Below are 20,359 nucleotides of genomic sequence, written 5' to 3'. Positions count from 1 at the left end.
TTGGAACTTAACCAGCCGATTTCTTTATACACAGTTTGACTATAGTCGTAGATCTGAGTGTTGCGATTAGCTTAAGCAATGGAGTTATTCGACATTTTATAAATGTATCTTTTCGGTGAGGCACTGTGCTCAATTCTTAGGATTTGGAGATGAACTGAGGGTTTTGTGTCTAGTTAGAGGGAGAGATTCGACCACAGGTGGTGAAACATGAGTCTTATAACAGAGTGCTGTCCACTCTGTCAGCGCCTGATGAGGGTGGCAGTCTGGCCTGGGGAGAAGGGGTTGGGGCTGGTAAGAGAAGACGTCCCGCGGGGACAGGGTCAGGGGAAGTGGCCTTCCCGCGTGGGCGCATGTTTTGCAGCTGGACCAGCAGGTGAGCTGAGAGTATGGCAGGGCAGAGGTCCTGAAGGCCCACGTGGCAGCTGTGGAAGTTTGCATTTTCTCTTGTAAGGGAGTGACTCTCAGACATCTCATGGCCATGAAAGTCATGGTGCTTTTAAACATCATGAAATGCTGACCATTTTAATTCTGTCACAAAGTATGATTTAGCAGTAAATCATCTGTTTAAAGTTTTAACTTTAGAAATTTAAAAATTTAAAGATACATTTTATAAACCATATTATACACTTTTGACCATGAGCAGATATGTCTATAATAAATGAATTTTTTTTTTTTTTAAATGCCTACTGCATCTAGTCTTAGGTGGTCTCCCATCCAAGTACTAACCAGGCCCGACCCTGCTCAGCTTCCGAGATCAGACGGGATCGGGCATGTTTAGGGTGGCATGGCCATAGATAAATGAACTTTTGAACATACTGGCTCTTTCCTGGTTTTTCCATTAACATTTACTTTCTTTTGCTATTGGCTAGGGCCTGCTGGCTCAGTGGAGTACCAAAAGGAAAAGAAATAATTGGAGCAAATCTTATCTGTTATCAACTTGATTTTTTTAAATTAAAACCATTTACTTAGTGTGTGGATGGGCCGCAGTTTCGTTGTGGCGGTAGTGACTGCCTGGTTCGGTTTATAAAGGGACGTTGTTGGCGAGCCACCGCTGTGGGGCGGCAGGGCCGCAGGGGCAGGTCTGTGATGGAGTCTGCGTTCTCGGGAGCTCACTGGGTGACGGTGTGGAGGTGGAAGGGCCTGAAGTAGGCGGCAGTGACTCCGCAAGAGAAGATGGGGAATAAGAGGAAATTGAAAAGAAGGGTGAAACTCAAAGGCATTTTAGACGCGGAGCGGTGTTTTTGAGAGTCGATTGGCGTGATGAAGGGATGATGGAGGTTAAGAGTTGTGAAAGAGGTTACTAGTTTTGGCGGTTAAGTTTCATCTCATTTTTCCTGTGTATTGAATCATATAATTGCAGTTTACAAGAGCGCTTCATCTCCCTTGAGCCTCACGGCAACTCCGTGAGGTGTTACACGCTCATGAGCGTGGTAGTCAAACTGAAACCAGGACACAAGTGTGCGTACTCCACGTGCAAGCACGTTTGTCTCCATATGCACACCAGTGAAGCACAGGCCTGTAAAAACCAAAAAAGAGAAACGAGAAGCTGTGTTTTCAGGCCCTGCATCATGTCCTTGATTTTATTCTGCAATAAAAGGAAAAAAAAAATCTAGAAAAGTATTGTTCTTGAAAATTTTCTGGAAGAAGCCTGGTTTCTGTACTGTTGTTGCTTGGATTATAAATTATGGCATTATAAGAATATTTTGAAAGGAGTGAAAATCTATAAAGTGATCTTATTTTTGAAATTCAAAAGTAATTGCCTCTGAGTGAACTATGACATTTTCTCAGCCGTGTTACCATTGATCGCTCTACATTTTTCACAGATAACGAGGTACTGCCAGATCAATAATAAGATAATATGGTGTGTCCTATTGATTTAATGTAACTGACATAATGGGACCAAAATTAGCCAATTATTTTGTAATGATGAGATCAAGTATTTGTTGTCTGAGAGCTGCCCCCTCCCCCTTTTCTAAACCATCTTGGTGATTTTCATTTGAAAAGGAATAGTTTTTAGTGTTGGGAATATTGATAGTCAAGTACGTGTATGTTGGTTCACTTTGTTTTAAAATTACCGCACGTGTCTAGGGGAAACAAAACAGTTTGCAATAGAACACTTTATGTTCTATATAGATAGCTCTCAGCAGTTTCATATGTTAAGTTCTCTGAATATAACAGAACGTACTTCTGAGTGAGAAAGCACATTTACACTGAAGAGTTCCGAACATGTTCTTCATTTTTGAGTTTAGGTTTAATCTTGTGCTGCCCCCAAAGAGCAGAGGTAACCAAACCTTCCCGAATGTCAAGGGTGGAGTCAGTTCCACGCTGGCTGGCAGAGAGTTTCTTTTTTTTCTATACTGCCTGTTAAATGAACTAACTGATTAGACTTGCTTCCTGATTTCCTAGTATTTGGAATTCATTAATAGGAAAGACCGATTTGGCCAGCTGCTTTGTCTAGGCACTGTCAATAGCTGTTTAAACTGGACTTACGCAGTCATTCAAGCCTGGGGAACGAGGGTCACTTGGAACACTTGCTTGTGGGAAGTGGACAGCTCCACCCATGACAGCTGTTCACATCCCCTGACATTTGGCTGTATCAGGGTGTGGTCACAAACTAATGTGAGTGGGTTTCATGTTTTTACAGAGATGTCCTGTTCTGTGGATGCTCCCAAAGCTTTTCCTGACTTATTTATGAAATGCATAGATCTTAAGTGTTCGGAGCAGTTTTGACAACTTTTTGTAATTGTCAAAACTTACTTTTGTTTAGATGTATTCACCACCAAAACAGGAAATAAAAGCCACTCAGGTGGTTCCGTCGCCTCTTTCCAGTCTGCTCCTCCCGCCATACAACCTCTTTTCTGATTTCTATCACTGTTGAAATTTTGCCTGTTGTAGAAGTTCATAAAAATGGAATGAACACTGTGTACTCTTTCGTATCTGGCTTCTTTTACTCAAAGAAATGTTTTTGAGATTCACCAAATTATATCATTTGCAGTTCATTCCTTTTTATTTCTGAGTAGTTATTCCATTGTATGAATCTGCCATAATGTGCATATCAATCCTTCCCAAAATGCTTTTGAGGAAAACTTGTCAGTGGCTCCATGCAATCATAATGGGTATAAACATGTGTGTATTTTAAAATTATATAGTACTTCTAAACTGTCTGTCTAAAGTTGAGATCTTAAAGGATGAAATTGGCATCTTTTACTTTTTAATATTACAATTTTAAATTATGTAGAAAAATAGTACAGATGGCATAATGATAGCCAATATTTAGATTTAATTGTAGCCCGACTGTATTTGTTCGTTGCCTCTTAACCTTTTTATCGTAAGAATTCTAAAGTAAATTACAGATATCATGACATTTCTTCCCTAAATATTTAGTACGTGTTTCTAAAAAGGACATTTCTCTGATAACTATGGTGTCATCATTGTGCCTAAGAAATTATTAAACATTCCTCAATATTGAGATAGCATGTTTCGTAGTGGTAGCTGATAACTGAACTTTTTTTCCTCAGGTTATCTTATGAAATTTTGGTATTTCACAGGAACAGAAAAAAGCAGCATCAGAAAAGAAGGCAGTGATGGCGGCTTCGACGAAAGGACCAGAGGAGAGCGCGCAGAAAGCTAAGGAAGTGGCTTCTCTCCCCTTGGAGTCTAACGAGACCAAGAGGAGGCCCCCGGTGGGGGCTCGCGTTTCTTCGGTGCGTGTCGACTATGAGTCCTTCGCAGTCGGCACCGGACAGGTACGTTTGCCTGGTGACCAGGGCTGCGTGTTTTATGCTGGAGTAACATATCTTTATTATTTGGGTTGGCTTTAAATTCTTTAAATATTTATTCAGCATTTATTGGGGGTGATGGTAGATAACACTGGTTTGATAAAAAAAAAATGTATGCTTTTATAATTAAAATAAAGGATTGAACATGTACTGGACGTATCATCTGATTTTCAAAATTGTCTTGATTTCAGTTTTCCACCACTCAATTTTATAGCATTCGGCTCTCATTACCACTGGCAACAGAAGTGGTGATAGAGAAAATTGTGTTCAGAATATACTTAAGTTTCTATGAGAGAAACTTGCTGCCTTCGGCCAACTCATATGTTTCTAGTACTCACAGTTCTTCCCTTGGGGAAAAATTTCTATAAAAATCCACCAAAGTAGTTGATAATGCTATATTTAATAATGTAGCTTAATAATTGTTTCTCAGCTGCTTAGAAGTATTAAAAATCTTTTTAGACGTCATTTTCAGTACATTTACAGTTGTGTATATAAGGCTCCATTGTCACAAGTGAGTTCATGACTGATTTAAATAAGGCAGGTAATGGAACTAGATGTTTGCCGTAGCTTGCTCAAGCTTTTAGGCCCAGTTCATTCATAAAGATTGCATCTTTTAAATGTCTCTTTTTTGAAAACATGATCAAACTTGAACAGACACTAGCAAATAAAGGGCAGATATTTCCTTACCTAACTGTGAAGGATTAGAGTGTAGGAAATTTGTGGAAATGAGGCTCCGTGCCAACAGGATGCTTTACCTACGTGCCTCTCTCCGTGAGTTGGCCTTCTCCATGAAACTGGAGTCATGGGGTGTTGGTGGCTGTGGGTTCCTCTTACAGCTTTATGACCACAGAGGAAAAGGAATCTGTCCCCCTAATAGGTCCACTTAGGAAAATTTCAAGAAGAGATTTTACTTGACTTGGTTTAAGTCAGAAGTTCATTTGGGACCAATTCTTGTTGCCTGGGGAATGAGATGCAGGTTGACTGATCCAGCCCAGATCACATGCCCCCTCCACGGTGGGTGGGCCTAGAGGGCAGGTGGGATCTGTTACCCAAACGGTTTTCGGGCAGTTCAAACAATAGAAGCAGTGTGCATCTTTCATTGCCAGAAGCCAAGAAATACTGATTAAGCAGAAAAAGAACTAACCACCATTAGCTGCTTAGAGTGGAGCCAGGATTCAAACCCAGGCAATTTGATTCTAGAGTCACAGTTTTAACCACTGTTATAACCAATAAGTGCAATATTTACCATATGCCATATAGATTATGCTATATAATAAGTAGAAGTATAACCAGAAGATATAATAATCTATAAAGATTTTAAAGAGAAATTTTTTAGCCCTTTTACGCTAGCAATAGCTGTCTGTGACAGTGGTTGTAAGTACCATAAGCCACACTTTGAGGGACATTGTGTGGGATGCTTTTAATTAGTGCAATTCCAGGAACTTTTGAAGCTTTTGAATTTTGTATTATGTGACATTGGAACAATCATTTTTAATTTATTTTTATTTTTTGTAGGTTTCCGTTGTTTACAGCTCATTAGATTTTGAACCAGAGATTTTCTTTGCATTGGGATCTCCAATTGGTATGTTTCTCACTATTCGAGGAGTGGATCGGATAGATGAGAATTACAGGCTTCCTACCTGTAAGGGATTCTTCAATATTTATCATCCAGTGAGTGAACTGAATTAACTTCCTATTTTGAAGAAGATGAAAAACTTGTACTCTTTATCCTAATAAATTCTCAGATTCTTATTTCTTAGGAATTAATATTGATCTGGATTTTGTACAGCTCAGCTCTCTTTCCTGATAGATACAATCTGATACTTTCCAATAAACTTTTCTACCAGAAAGCCTTGGTTGAAGGAAATGATTCTGTTGCTTTGCTTGCAAAGTAATTTTACCCAGACTTGAAAGTCTTCTTATAATTTCCAGTATTTGAATAGGTGTGGAAAAAGTCAAAATATCTGGTTTTCCAGTTATTCGTTTTCTCACCCAACTAAGGTGTATAACTCAAAATAAAACATCTTTTTATAAATTTCCAATTCTTCTATTCACAGCTTGATCCAGTGGCATATAGATTGGAACCTATGATTGTTCCAGATTTGGATCTAAAAGCAGTTCTCATTCCACATCACAAAGGCAGAAAAAGACTTCATTTAGGTAAAAAGAAAATATTATAAAAACTTGTTTCCTTCCTCCCTTTTTGTATTTTTTATATTTTTGCTGTCATTTGTAATGAATTACAGAAATTTTAACAGTAAATCCTTTTTTACAGAATTAATGTTATTTAAGTGCCTACTATGTTCAGAACTTGTTTACTAAATATTTGGAGGAACTGTAAAGAAAATTGAGAATGAGTTCCTTCTCCTTGATAACATTCTAATTTTTGAGCTAATTAGGAGTGGGGAGAAGATGGTAGTAAAGTGACATGATGCGTAGATTTTGATAGAGTTTGGTTATGATTTTTGTAATTGGGAAGCAGAATAACATTTGAACCAGTGACCAAACCATCAAGAAATAAATTTGGTGCTATCTGCCTCAAGCAAGCTCTATTTCCTTGCTAAATAGACAAGCTTTTCCTATTTTAAAAAAAACTATTAAACACATGGATCAATGATAATTCCAAGTGGGGTTGAAGTTGCTCTTATGTCTGTTAATGACGTATATTACTTATCCAAAGGTTTAAAAGGAGGAAAAATGAGTGTGCCCTCATATTTATGTTTTTTTTTGTTTTAATTTTGTGGGGCCACTCTTTTACAATAAGAAAAAGCACATGAAGGTGCTTCCATTTTTATGATATTTGAACTCCCATTTTTTTTGGAGAGAGGAAATTTATAGATTTTGGCTAGATCAAGTTTAGTTATTACAAAAAAAAAAAACAAAAAACAGGAACAAGACTCCTCAGAACATTTTAACATATCGAAGGTTTTGGGTTGAGATACTCCATATATATAACAGCTAAGAGAAGGCTGAGAGGTCTTGCCCTGCCTGAGAATGGCGTTAACTTTCAGTGTTTGTGGTGCAGAAGCTCACCCAGTGACTAATAACATGATGTGCTGTCTCAATCTCTTTAGAGTTGAAAGAAAGTCTCTCGCGCATGGGATCTGATTTGAAGCAGGGTTTTATTAGCTCTCTGAAAAGTGCTTGGCAGACATTAAATGAGTTTGCCCGTGCTCATACCTCTTCAACTCAATTGCAAGAAGAATTGGAGAAGGTAGCCAATCAAATCAAAGAAGAAGAAGAAAAGCAAGTAGTTGAAGGTAAATTTGACATTTGAGGCGTTTTCCAGTACAAATGTTACGTGAACATTAGCACTTATGAGTTATTTAATGATGTTTTCCATTCTAGTCTTTTTTGTTAAAATGTGGAGGCTCTTCCTATAAAGGAAAATCTTTTATGATAAACAATACGTCAATATGCATGTTATCTTTTTTCACTAGGTTTTTGTCTGGTAGTTGCTGAAGGTTTTACTCTGCAAGGTTGAAATGTTATCGAGATTTTCTTGTCAGAGTGGAATATCAGAGTTGAGAATCAAGTTTGTATTCAGGCATTTGAAAGACTCACTCTGAGAAATTGCTTCCTGCTGTTGTTAACTGTGTTGTTATAGACTTTAATGCAATGTCAGGTCATTGTGCCATGATGTTTTTTGACTTTTTCAGATTCTAATTCTATTTCCTCTCTTTCTACAATGCTCTCTCACTCCTTTTCTTCAAAACTTCTATCAGCTCGTTGGCTCTTTCTCCTCTCTCTGGGGTGACCAGCCCCTCTTCCCCTGGCTCTTTGAAGGAATGGGAAGTGAGCCTGGTAGCTCCCCAGGTTGCTACGTGTGTCCAGCGATATTCTCATTGAGCCCAGAAAGTCAGCTAAAGTCAGAAGGATAATGATTAAGTGATTGACTTTGATATTGAAATGGTTTAAATTCTAGCAGAAAAGATTGTTGAAAGTCCAGATTTTTCCAAGGATGAGGACTACTTAGGAAAGGTTGGAATGCTAAACGGAGGTCGTCGAATTGACTACGTTCTTCAAGAAAAGCCGATAGAGAGTTTTAATGAATACCTTTTCGCTCTTCAGAGTCATTTATGCTATTGGTGAGTATTTTCATCTTTGACAACATTCTGCGGCCTTCAGGTGTTAGCACAGGCTGCAGTTTTAGTTTTAGTGAGACTCTTTTTGCTGATTTATCATTCGTTACGGAATATTAATTTGAATGCCTGTAAATTAAAAATCAGTATCCCCTCCACCCCCCCCGTTAGTTACCCACAAGATGGCAGTATGTCATCTGCCTTTGACCAAAGGCGTTTGGTAGTTACACACTGTTTCTGTAGCGATGCCTTTCCCAAAATGGGAGTGCTGGGGACTTAGAAAAGCCATCTTCTCATGTATCCGCTCTTGCCAGGGAGGACTGCAGCAAGGCTGTTTTGGAGCTAAGCGGTATCTATCCAGTTTTTAAGGACAGCTTCGAGATGACACTGCTTTAGTTTCATTTGCCCTTTTTAAATAGAGTTGAATAGAGCAAAAGCTGCATTTTCTACCTTTATGCATAGAGATTAATTTCTACTAATTGTCTCTTAAGTAAATGTGCTTTTTTTTTTGGATAGGGAATCTGAAGATACTGCCTTGTTATTACTTAAAGAGATTTATCGAACAATGAACGTTAGTCCAGAACAGCCCCAGCATTGATTGGACTTCAGTTTCTCTGTGAGTTTATCTTTATCGTGTGTACGAATTCTGAATGTTTTATTTTAAAGTCTTTTTTATAAAGTCGATGTTAACTATAATTTTCACTTTTTTCTTCTTCCTCTACCCAGAGGAAATACCCTTTTTTTCTTTATTAAAAGTTCAGAATAGAGACAGCTAAGGTGGGGAATCTTCTAATTCTGCATAGAATTTGAATTCTTTTAGTTTTAGTTTCTTTTTAAAATAGATTCCCCGGAACATCAGCTGGGAATTTCTTTGGTTGTGGTTAACAGAACCCAAGGCACAATACGTTAAACAAACAGGTTAATTTTTCTGAGGTAACAGGACGGGTTCATTTTCCGAATGATGCCACCAGATCCCCAGGTTGTTTTCATCCTCTCACCTGTGTGTTGGCTCTTGCTGCGACATAATTATAGGGTGGCTCCCATAATTCCAGACATCATATATACGTTCATGGCATGAATAAGGGCAAAAGACAGTACTGGTTATATCTGTCCCTTTTAATTAGGAGAGCAGAATCATGTCCAAAAATGTACTCATACCTCTTGACTAAGCCTGTGTCGCATGTCTCCCCCCAACCCCAAACTACATGAAAGATTGCAGAAGTGATGTTGTAAGCATTTCCAGGCTTTATAGAGGGAAAGAATAGAGAAGGGCATTAACATATGATGGACGAGCCGGCCTGCAAGTCGGCCACACTCTATTCCTGACTGTCCGGTGACACCTGACACCTACCTGTTTTTCCTTACTAGAGTATGCATCACTTTAAAAAATCGGTAATGTGTTTTTTAAAAAGTTAGAAATGTTAAAGCCTTTGAAAGAGTAAAACACAAAGTGGTGAGCTCTAAATTGCTGAAATCAAAAGTAGTTCCTGGTACTTTCTCATTTTTCTAATAATAAATGGTAAGTTCAGTCTCTGCTTTATTTTGGAGAAGTAACCACTTTTAGTAGGATTTTCTTGGACAAATGTGCCTGTGCATATCCAATCAAATATGTGTATACTTTAAAACAAAGGCACCTCATTGAATATATTGTTCTGTAATTTGATGTTTTCTGTCAGCCATATTGCTAGCACAGTTTTCCATATTTGCTTGTATGAATCTTTTTCATTCTCTAATAGTTACATAGTAATCCATCATGTGGCTGTATCCCACCTTAATTAGCCAGTTTCCCGTTCATAGCCATTTAGATCACTTCTTAATATATATTAAAAGGAATATGTAATAGAGTGGGTAAGAGGTCTAAAAAGCCATTTTATAATCAGACTCTTGAAACAGTTTTATCAGTTCTTACCATTTCTGATATTCCAGTGTTAAAATGAACTGATTATAATGTCAAAAGCTACCACAGTCTAAATTTTCAGTTATAAAACAGTCATTCAGTTGGTCGACAAATATTTATTGAGTACCTACTGAGTGCCAGACACCAGTTTTCATGCTGGGGATACGTGGTGAACAAGTGTGCATTTTTTACCTTCAAGGACATCACAGCAGGTCCTCGAGTGATGTTGCTTTGTTCATCACCATTTCATTATAACGTCGATGAGATGCTGTAGTAAGTTAACTCCTTTTTTATGTTAGTTAGCCTGTGGGAAAACTGGTTTTGTTATACTTCATTTTGCCTCAGTTCTAAGAACCTATCCAAGAATGTTAAGCGAGAACTTACTGTATCTCCCACTGGGAGGAGGTTGACAGTAAGTCTGTATTCTGACCCGTAAGTAAATTTCAGTTATCAATACGTTCTGTGGAGAAGATAAGAATATGTGGAGAGTGACCAGGACTGGGGTGGCTTCTGGGAAGGCTGTGCTGAGTTGATGACATTTGGGTTGAAATTCGATGAGAAGGAGGTGGACATCTGAAGGTAAGGGGAAGAACAGTCAGGCAGAAAGAAGAGCAGCTGCATAGGTCGTGAAATGGGAAAGGGTATGCCATGTAGAGGGACAGAAGGCAGCCCCGTATAGCAGAGGGTCGTACACGAAGGGAAGAATGGAGGAAGATGAGTGAGTCACCGTGGGGTGTGAGTGGAAGAAGGGGTAAGGGCGACTCTTGGGATTTTGATGTGAGCAGCTGGGTAGATGCCGGCCCTTTTCCTGGGAAGGCTTGTGAAGGGAGCAGGGGTTTGGGGGGATGGAGGGAATGGGGATTCAGTAGTTCTGCTTTATCAAGTCAGTCATCGATGATGTTGGTCTGAAGTTCAGAAGGAAGCTCAGCTAAAGACAGCTTTAGAGTCATCCATATATACCTGCCATTTGAAGCCACAGCCTGGGCGAGATCGCCTGGAAGGTGGAAAGAGGAGGGGTCTGTGGAGAGGGGGCCGGAGAGGAAAAAGAAAATCCAGGGGCTTGTGATCTCAGGTAGGCCGAGAGAAGACTGCTTCAAGGAGAGAGCCGTCATGTTAGGTGGTGCTGACGATAAATGCTGGTTGTTGCTGAGAGGTCAAGTAAAAAAAGGAGGACCAAGAATTGGCCATTAGCTCGAAGAGGACGTAGCACATCATTGGTGACCTTGAGCAGAGCTGTGTTTATGTCATGGCAGAGGGAATGTGGGCTGGGGAGAGATCAGGGGTCAGGGAGGAAAGAGCTTTTCTGTGAAGGGGACCGGGAATAAGACGGGGACGTTTTATTATAATAAGATGTGTTTGTTTGCTAATCACAGTGATCCAGTATTGAATGAGAAATTGATAATGGGAGAGCAAAAGGAGGGGGTACTTGTCGAAGGAAAAACTTGGAAAGGCAGTGGGGGATGGGGCCAGGGCCAAGTGAAGCATTGCGCCTTAGGAAAGGAGCGGGGATGCATCTTCCATGGTACCAGAGGAAGGCAGAGTGGGCGCAGGTACAGACGGGTGGGTGGAGTTGGTGGTGGGAAGAGGAGCTTTTCTGGTTACATCGGCTTCCTCTCGGAAGTGTGTGAGTAAGGTCCCCGAGTGAGCCCAGGGCTTGTGGGAGCTGTGAGGGGAGAAGAGCACGATACTCGTCCCAGAGGATGGGAAGGGGAATTTGCCAGCCAAGTGGGGTGGGGCTCTGTTGCAGGCTCGGACGCCTGTTTGATATTCTGGCCAGAAATTTGGAGTGAGCACCGTGAGCACAGCAGCCTGACTTCTCTCTGGCCATGTGCCGCTGCTTGGGCGAGGGTCAGACGTTTGGTTTTACTAGGACTAGGGTTTTGCCAGGTAAATAGGACAGGAAGAGAAAGACAAGGGAGCTGAGGGAGGTGATGGAGAGAGGATGAAGCGAGAGGTCAGTGACAGGAGGAGGTCAGAGGAGGACCCTGACAAGTGCCCGGGGGATGGGTGGGGGTTCCACGCGGGGACCGCGAGGGCTCAGAGGTGCAATGCCGCGTCAGGGGACCCAGTCTGGGTGCTGTTACGCTCGGCTAGGCAAATGCTCTGTGTGCTTAAAAAGCCTTCTAAAAATTATAAAGTAATAGTGCCTCGTACAGAAACCCTAGGCAATACAGAAAAGAGCAAGAAGCAGCAGAAATCCCCTGTAATCTTGTCAGTTAAAAGTGTTAGAAGTTAACCCTGAACTTTTCTAGTATTTCATTTTATTTGTTATTTTGTAGCCTGTTTTTTTCCACTTAACAATGTATTGTGTGATTTTCCCCCATCAGCCTACAACATGTGTGGCTGTGAATTTATAATTTCTATCAGTTTGTCTGAATGGGTTCCATATATGCGTGTATATATAGTTGGTCCGCCTTTTAAACACGACAGGAGTGGATTTCTCTCCTGCGCCTCATCCTCAGTTTCCCTGCCCAGAAGCAACCAGCGTTTCAAGTTCCGTGTATCTGCTACACACACACATAGGTGATTTTTTCCTTCTTAAAAGACAAATAATAGCGGAAGAGACAAACTGTTATTACCTTTGCATCTTTGGGTTTTCCATGCCCATCCACCCATCCGTCACCCATCCGTCACCCATCCGTTTAGTATTTGCGGAACGCATATTAAGTGCCAGTTGCTGTTCTAGGCACTGGGGTTCACAGATCTTTCCTCTGGGGAGGGCAGACCGTGAATAAACAGTGTCAGATGGTTAAGACAGAGCAGTAGGTCAGGGGGAGGGGGAGTGCATTTGGGATGGGAGTGAGTTGCTATTGTATGTAAGATGGCAAAGGACACCCTCACTGATAAAGTGTCACTTGAGCAAGTGCCAGAGGGATATCTGGGGGAAGAAGATCATTTCAGGCAGAGAGGAGATGGTATGAGAACCTAGGATCTGCCTCGTTCTTTTTAATGATAGTATAGTGTTCCATTGACTGTTAAACCATGAGTTTTTAAATGACTTGCTTGCTGTTAGATATTTAGGTTATTCTAATCCTTTACTATAAACAGTGCTTGAGTGATACATGATATTTAGTAGTTGCATTGTATTCCATTTTATAGTTCTGTTTATTAAAATACTTAATTTATTTACCATTGTTGAGTGTATAGGTGATTTTCCAACGTTTAACTATTATAAATAATTCTGACATGTAGTTGTACATACTTTTTGTACATTTCTGACTGTTCGCTTGAGTTAAATTCCTAAAAGCAGCATGTTAGATCTAAGAATATTGCACATTTTAAAGTGCTTTACTTCTGTACTTAATTGCTAAATTACATTTCAGGAAGGTTGGCTTAATTTGCATATCTACCACCAATATATGTGCTGATTTTTCTGCACCCTTGCCAACACTCAGTATTATTGTTTTTAAAAATTTTACCAATTTGATGGCCAGAAATTATTATATCATTGTTTTATTTTACATTTCTATTACTAGTGAAATTGAGCTTTTTTGGTGTATTTAACTGGCTGTTTATATTTCTTCTGCCAGTTGTCTGCCTATTGACTTTGCTCATCTTTCTGGAGGTGTAGGGTGGGATGTTGGGGTATTTTTATTTCTTAAAGTTCTTAAATGGTTTAATTTTTCATTTGACTTTATACTTAGAAGAATACGGTTTAGAGAAGGATTTAACTTTTTTCTTAAATAGTTAATCTTTTTTGCCTGTGCAGTTATCGAATAAGGTAACCTGTCATTGGTTTGATGTTTTTTGTCATATACCGATATTTGTTCTGTAGGTTTTCTGACATCTCTTCTATGACTTATTTACCTGTCTACCATATTTCATTGACTTCAAATTATATATTTTCCGTAATTTAGCATGTTTAAATTTGGAATGCGTCTTAAAATCAGCTGTTTGCCTGGGTGAAAGTTGAGCTCTTCCCGAGGTGGTTCGCATTTTCTTTGGCCAGTCACTGGGGGGCACTGCCAACCCGAGTTTGCTTAAACTAATTTCTCTGAGATTTTCTTGGGCTATGCTGGTATTGTGAATTCAAACCAGAAAAAATTGCAGGCAGGACCGGGTGGGTATACCAGTTCAAATACCGAGGAACTTTTTTTCCTTCTTCTCTTCCCACCATCAGGGAACAGGTGTGCAGACTTCTTCGCTGTCCCTTCTGTGGCCAGGGATCTCTGTTTACTCGTCATTGAGGCCGTAGCTTTTTGGTGTCCCCGCTTTTTGTGAGGGTCTCTTTCTCCTTGTAGACACCCTATCCTGGGCATCTTTTCTTAGCATGCTACATAAAATAATGGTGTGCCTCATATATCCCCTAATATGAAAAACTAAGGACCTTTCAGTTCACAATTTGTTTATTGTTCCTTGTTTTATTTCTTATACTTGGTGGTAAAAGTTTATAATATTGTACTCATGCTATAAAATATTTTAAAATATTAAGAATTCTTCTATACATGGTTTATTTAAGCATAGATCAATTTTGCTGAATAATATTTTTTATGTTTATCTCATTTAATCCTTTTTAGAATTGTTCTATAAAAAGCCTCAGATCAACCTGACCAATATTTTCTTTTACGCTCCATACTCGTTTTGTTATGAAGATTCCCATGCTGGTTAATCTCACAGAATGCTCCCTGCTGCCCTTTCGTCCCTTCCCTTATGATGACGGCCTGTCTGAGGACTTGTGCTCACAGGGTTTCTTTTTCGGAGGCACTTTACAGTGTGCGTTTAGTACAGTGTAGCGTTTGGCAGTGTGTTCTTTTGCTTCAGAAAGGAACAACGATGCATTATTATATTGTTACTGTAAGTTTGTGAAGTTCACCAAGGATTTTTTTTTTTCTTTTAAAGACTTTCTTGTCTTTCCAGAAAGTCGCAGTATAAATTACATTGTTGAGAAAATCCTCAGAGGACATTCCCAGTTTGCTCCTGTGACGGACGACGGCAGAGTGATGCATCGACAGTTGCTCAGATGTAATTCTCAGACGTAGGGATTCATTTCAGAGAAAACATACAGAACAAACAGTGAAAGCAATCAGTACCACATTTGGACAGTACAGATGAGAAAATGTAATTATCAAAAAAGATGCAGCTAAAAATTCCTCAGATCAGTTTAGTTTTTCAGATGTCAAAGTGTGATATCAACGAAGAAATCTTTGTAGCATGCAGACGGTTGTTTCTTTTTCTTGAAAACCTATTGTCAGTGGGCTGTTAAATTTGTATTTTTTAAAATGTAGTATGTTCTTTTATTCAAGTATGGACTTCTCGAGAAACTATAGGAACACGACTTTTTAAAAAATTTATGTTCTGCTTTAAATATGAATTGTAGTTCTGAGCTGTTTTAACGCGGGGTCATTTTTATTTACGAGAAAGGAACCGAGATCGCTTAAGTTCCAAGTTGAATCTGAGGTTTTCGTGAAGCCTTTCAAGCGGTTGCCGAGCACATATTTGAGGAAGAAGCGCATGCTCCCGACTGCACAGAAGTCCTCTGGGGCGCCCTGGGACAGCCCGGGGTGCCCTCCCGGCGTGTCCACCCCGCCAGGACAGGGGCACAGGAGAGGTTTTCCTTTCCGGTGTCTGAGGGAGCTGTGCAGTCGACTCGTTGCCGAAGTTCCAATTAATGTGAGAACCAAACTTGAGTCTTTTTAGTTTTTGGTTTTTTTTTTTTGCTTTGTAACAATTTCACTTATACCAAAGTATTTAAAAGTATGAAATGTATTGCTTCTCAATCATAAATGTACTTCATGAAATGACTGTTCTGTAATATTTTACTTCATTTTACTGTGACTTCAAATTATCCTAAATATTTTCCTAATACTACATGGGAATGCTGATTTTTCTCCTTTTGTTATGCAGTAGAAACATTTTACACTGTTTACATAGTTCTCATGGAACATAGAATTTTTTAAAGCAACATACAATACACATTTTTTTGTGTATGTATTCTAATTAGTGTGAATAAAGCAGTAACATCAGTGCACTTTTTAAGCAGCAAACTTCTGTATTTCTCTTGTCTTCCTTAAAAGTGTTCCTATGAGTTTGGAGTATTTTCCTTTACACTGAGTGCCTGCTGTATATAGTTAATACATAGCATTCACTCCTAATAGAATCAGGACAGTAGAGTTTTAGAGCTGCAATTGACACCAGACAACATATGTTCCACCAGCTCATCCTGTAGCTGAGGACAGGACCCTGCATGCCTCTCTTGGGCTGTTTCATGGCAGCCCTGGGCTGGAAGGCAGTTTCGCTGACTCCCTTCTGCCTTCATTTTTCTATGCTAGTACTACAACCTTTCATTTAATTTCCACCTAAATTCCCCAAACTCATGAAATTTAGAAACAAATGAAGGTTATTTATGTATATTTTAATAAAATTCAGTTTGATTTTTCAATTTACAATCGGTTTTGTCTGCATTATTCAGCCTGTGTCTCCTGAGTATTGGGTGGAGGACAAGGAACACTTGAACCAGGGTCCGTGGAAGAAACTTGTCCCAGCTGAATTCCAGGAATCCTGTGGTTTTAACGCTGGAAGAAACATGAAACAAATTTGTGGTGGCTGTCTGGATTTCGTATTTATGTTACTCTTCAATTAAAAAAAAAAAAAAATACAACCCAACCGGGCAGTTAAGTCCCCTGAGGGCAGAGTCTCTCTTATTAGTGTATTGTCCTCTCTTGTGACCACCATGCCTAGCAGAATCCTGTCACGTAGTATAAGGCACATTCCAAATATTCGTTGAATGAAAGAATTTTAAAAATCAAAAACATAATTTAACACTTGGAAGAGACCTTGGAAGACCATGTAGATCAGTGGTTTGCAAACTTTTCAAGAGCAGCAGAACCTTTTTCAAGTGGAAACTTGCACCAAATGTCAGTATGTAAGCTCACCGGGGGTACAGCAGCTGCACAAAGGGTGACCCCGTTTCCCCCCAGGGACGGCTCATTGCCTCCCTGCCTCCCGGAAGCCTCCCGGCCCAGCCTCTAACCTGGGTTAGTGCCCTCATTCTCCCCAGGTGGCTAGTTATTCTGAAAGGGTTTCATGTGCCGCGTCTGGGACAAAAATTAAAAGCTGTCAGTGTCTGGGATTGAAGGTCAGAGTCACGGTGAAGCCACCACTGCCGCCACCACCGCCCTGGCCCGGTGTGTTGGCCCGTGCGCAGCGAGGGGAGACTCCGTCTCGAGTCTGGCTGACCTGCGTGTGTCTCAACTCTCAAAACCAGAGTGCGGTGATAACGAACAGAGGCCACACAGATCATGTCGACTTTGAGGTGAGTATGCCATCGGAAAGGCGCGATCTACCCAGATCCTTGAAGATGAGGAAGTTCGTGCGCAGATCCCACCGTCCCGGCGGGGATGCTGGCTCACAGCACATGGTCTGACGATAAACAGCTGCAGACCAGCGCTGTCCCAGAAACCGGGCGACTGGCTGGCTGTTACCCTGGTTAGGTTTTTAGCACCTGAGGCATCAGCCACCTCGGTGCTGTACCTTAGTTGTTTACCGAGCGACGTTCTGGTGGCAACTTGGTCTCCCATGGAGATTTTGCCATCTGGGAAGAGTGTGAATTGAACTGCAGACATTAAACGTTTTGGTTTTCTTTTAAATTACCGTTCTCAGCGTAACAGTAAGTTGGCATCCTGGCTAAGCATGATTCGGTTCCCCAGGACTGGATCCTCTAAGGGGAGTTAGCAGAATTCAGTTCCTTTGGGCCGCGGTGCTGACACCATAGTCCTGCTGTTGTCCATCCCCCTGCAAAGCACTGGGTGGACTGTCAGCTGACTTGTCTCCCCGATGTTTCTATACTGTCGACAGGTTATGGTCGTCCTGGTATTTCACCTCTAAATCGAGCTTACTGAGAACTTGATCACATGATAAAGAGCTCTGGTGCCCACCTGCCCTTATTCCTCTCCAAGCTCTCCCTCTTAGCTGTGTTTCCTTGAGCACGATTTTTCCACCCATAACCTCTCTGCAAAGTGTTTTTTATTTTGGTCAGTTTCCTCTGTCATGAAATTCCTTGACCTCAGAATTGTTTTGAGGCTTAAATGAAAATACGAGTAAAGTGCATATAACAGTGCTGGGCTGATAGTAAGTACTCAGAATGTTAGCTGATTATCGTTGTTGTTACTGGTTTTTCACCGTGAACACTCAGGTCCAGGGAGACGCGGGCCTTCGTTGCCAGGTCACGGCCACTTCCTGTCCTCCCCATCTTGTACGTGGGCCATGTGTCTTACAGCTGAGAACTGCCAGAGAGAGGCTGGGTGTCTGGTCAGAGGCCTGGGTGTTTGCAGGGGTGTGGGCATGGAAGCCGGGTGTGGGGGGGAGGTGCAGGCCTCTGGGCAGGAGGATGAGGAGCAGGAACCAGCTGGGGTGGGGCCGGGGGCCAGGACGGCACTGCTTATTCGCCTGTCTTGTGCAGTCCACGGGACTCAGAAAACACCTTCGAATAACTTCTACGCGCCCTGATTCTCTAAGCTCATCTGGGGACAAGTGTCAATAAAATATGTTTTTCCTTCCTAAATTCTGCCCTCTATTCTCTCTGATTTTTATTTTTCTGTTTTAAAACATCAGCTCTACGGCAGATTTTCCCAAATGTATTGGCCCCACAGAACACTTTATAAATGACTCAACGTTGACGTTAGCGGGAAGCTCGTGAGATGACGCAGCCGCTTCATGTCATGCTTCTGCCCTCGGCGTCTGGCCAGTGAAGGGGTCTGGGCAGCGTACCTACCACAGTTAATTCACAATATGCGCTCAGTGTGTGAAATTGTATGACGACATATGACACAGACCGGGACTATCAAGTGTTGCAGGAAGCGACACCCGACAGAGGAAACTGTGCGCTCAGACAGCTTTGTTAGAGGAAGGAGAATTTATTGGCCGGTGGAGCTTGTGGGGTTAACAACACCATGCACGAGCTCACTCTGGTTAGATTTATTAGAGTGTATATACTCCGCAGTGTCCACGCAAGGGGCGTGTGATTCCTTTGTCTGAGGCTTCACGTGTGCCTCTGTACTCAGGATGGGGAGGGGGTGCTTCAGGAGGGGGACTGCAAGCGGGGAGGAATTTCGACTGCTTGTCTTAGAGGTCGTTTGTTTTATAGAACCCGCGACCTTGGCGTTATCAACACTCTTATAGGATTCTCGAACAGAGAGACGGGCCGCCTAGGCTATAAGCACGAAGTAGCACTTACTGAAGCCGGCACCTGCTCAGCGGATTCCTACCCAAAGGCTGAGCCCCGATCGTAACATAATAAGCAGTTTTATACAGTCTTGTTATTCCTACCCAGTTACAGAGATAAGGAAGGACGTTCGCTGGTTGGCAAGCCATGAATCAACAGGTGTGAGCTGGAGAGTCCTTGGGGTGGGGGAGGGCAGTCAGGAGTGGACTTTAACTGGCTGAGTCAGTCATTCTGCAGGCCCTTGCCTTTACATTTTTTCAGATGCCTCCTCTCCTCTCTCACCAGGACCCGTCCATGAGATCGTAGGCCAGTGTGGCGTCTGTGTTAGGGGGTGAGCTGCATTTCAGGTTCATGGACAGGTGGAACGGGATGCTTGAGATGACCCACCATGTTTTTCTTTCATTTCTCATATTAAAAAGTGATTTTTAAAAGACTTTATTATGGAAATGTTCACATATTCGAAAGTATGGAGGATGGTATCATAAACCCCCATGTGCCCTTTCCCGTCTTCCGTGGTGGTGTCAGGGATGGCGTCTGCAGAGGTAACCTGAAAGACAGGTAAGTAGCGGTAGCCAGGTGAGAAGGAGGAAGCGCTTTCTAGACGTGGGAAGACGTGAGATGGGAAAGAGCATCGCACATTTGGGCGCCTGGAGGAAATGAAGTTGTTATGCACGAAACGCAAAAACTATGAATGTGTTGCATGTGTTTTTTATTAAAATTGTTTTAAAGACAACATTTCTCATGGCACCTTTTCTTTTTGCTGCCACCTAATGGCATCCACTCTTGTTGAAAGGAGCCCAGTTTGGAACCTTGGAAAGTGCTCGCTACCGGCTCAAGGTGCATGACTTCCCTGTGCCTCCCCACACCTGCACCCAGGTGCTTCTCTGAGGCACATTCACTTCTCCTTTGAGGGTGTGTGTTTCAGAGGTTGCACAGCTGTTTGAAGAATACTTCTGGCTCCTGGAGAGACTTCAGGTGAACGAGGCTGTTGCAGTTCGCAGGACGCTACTCCTAGAATGAAGCTGGGGAGGGGAACGCGTGGTTTTGGGTGTCGACTGTGCCGGCTCTGAGCCAGCTCTAGCTCTTTGACGTAAACTTTACAGGAGCCCATGGAGGGAGCTGTTTATCCTCCCCATTTTGCAGATGAGAGAGCTGAGGTTTGCGGGAGCTACCGTCTTGCCAGAGCCACGCAGTTAATGGCAAGGCAGAGTAGAGTGCTTTCAAACTTCAAAAATTAAAGGAAAGCCTCTGCTGTCGAAGACGTCCTTTCAAATACTTGCGATTCGACTGCCTGCCTCCTCGTGGAAATTCCTAGGCAGTCACAGAGCCCTTTTCTTTCATTTTCTTTTTTCTCTTTGTAGCAAAAACATTTTGAAAGGATATCTTTGAAAGAAAAGGGTATGTTTTAGGAGATGTGGATTATAATTTGCCTCGTTGTTGT

General features: G+C 41.6%; 1 protein-coding gene across 5 annotated transcripts in view; it reads left to right on the top strand.

Annotated features, from left to right (window-relative positions):
* SEC23IP (SEC23 interacting protein) overlaps positions 1–15,742 on the top strand; it is a 36,216-nt gene extending 20,474 nt beyond the window's left edge. For 2 of the 5 annotated variants that reach the window (XM_025039118.1, XM_015596357.2), the window contains 7 exons: positions 3,549–3,746; positions 5,295–5,450; positions 5,837–5,939; positions 6,854–7,039; positions 7,708–7,867; positions 8,378–8,477; positions 14,616–15,742. In XM_025039118.1, the coding sequence (XP_024894886.1) occupies positions 3,549–3,746; positions 5,295–5,450; positions 5,837–5,939; positions 6,854–7,039; positions 7,708–7,867; positions 8,378–8,459 (885 nt within the window). In that variant the 3' untranslated portion in view covers positions 8,460–8,477; positions 14,616–15,742. Of the gene's footprint in view, positions 1–3,548; positions 3,747–5,294; positions 5,451–5,836; positions 5,940–6,853; positions 7,040–7,704; positions 7,868–8,377; positions 8,478–14,597 lie in introns of all 5 variants that reach the window. The other 3 variants (XM_006920812.3, XM_025039116.1, XM_025039117.1) reach the window with 2 other exon arrangements.
* Positions 15,743–20,359: the final 4,617 nt, after the last annotated feature.

Source organism: Pteropus alecto, unplaced genomic scaffold (genome assembly GCF_000325575.1).
Source record: "Pteropus alecto unplaced genomic scaffold, ASM32557v1 scaffold177, whole genome shotgun sequence".
Taxonomy (NCBI): domain Eukaryota; kingdom Metazoa; phylum Chordata; class Mammalia; order Chiroptera; family Pteropodidae; genus Pteropus; species Pteropus alecto.
The sequence above is the reverse complement of the archived record's forward strand: the minus strand, read 5'-3'. Positions and strand labels throughout refer to the sequence as shown.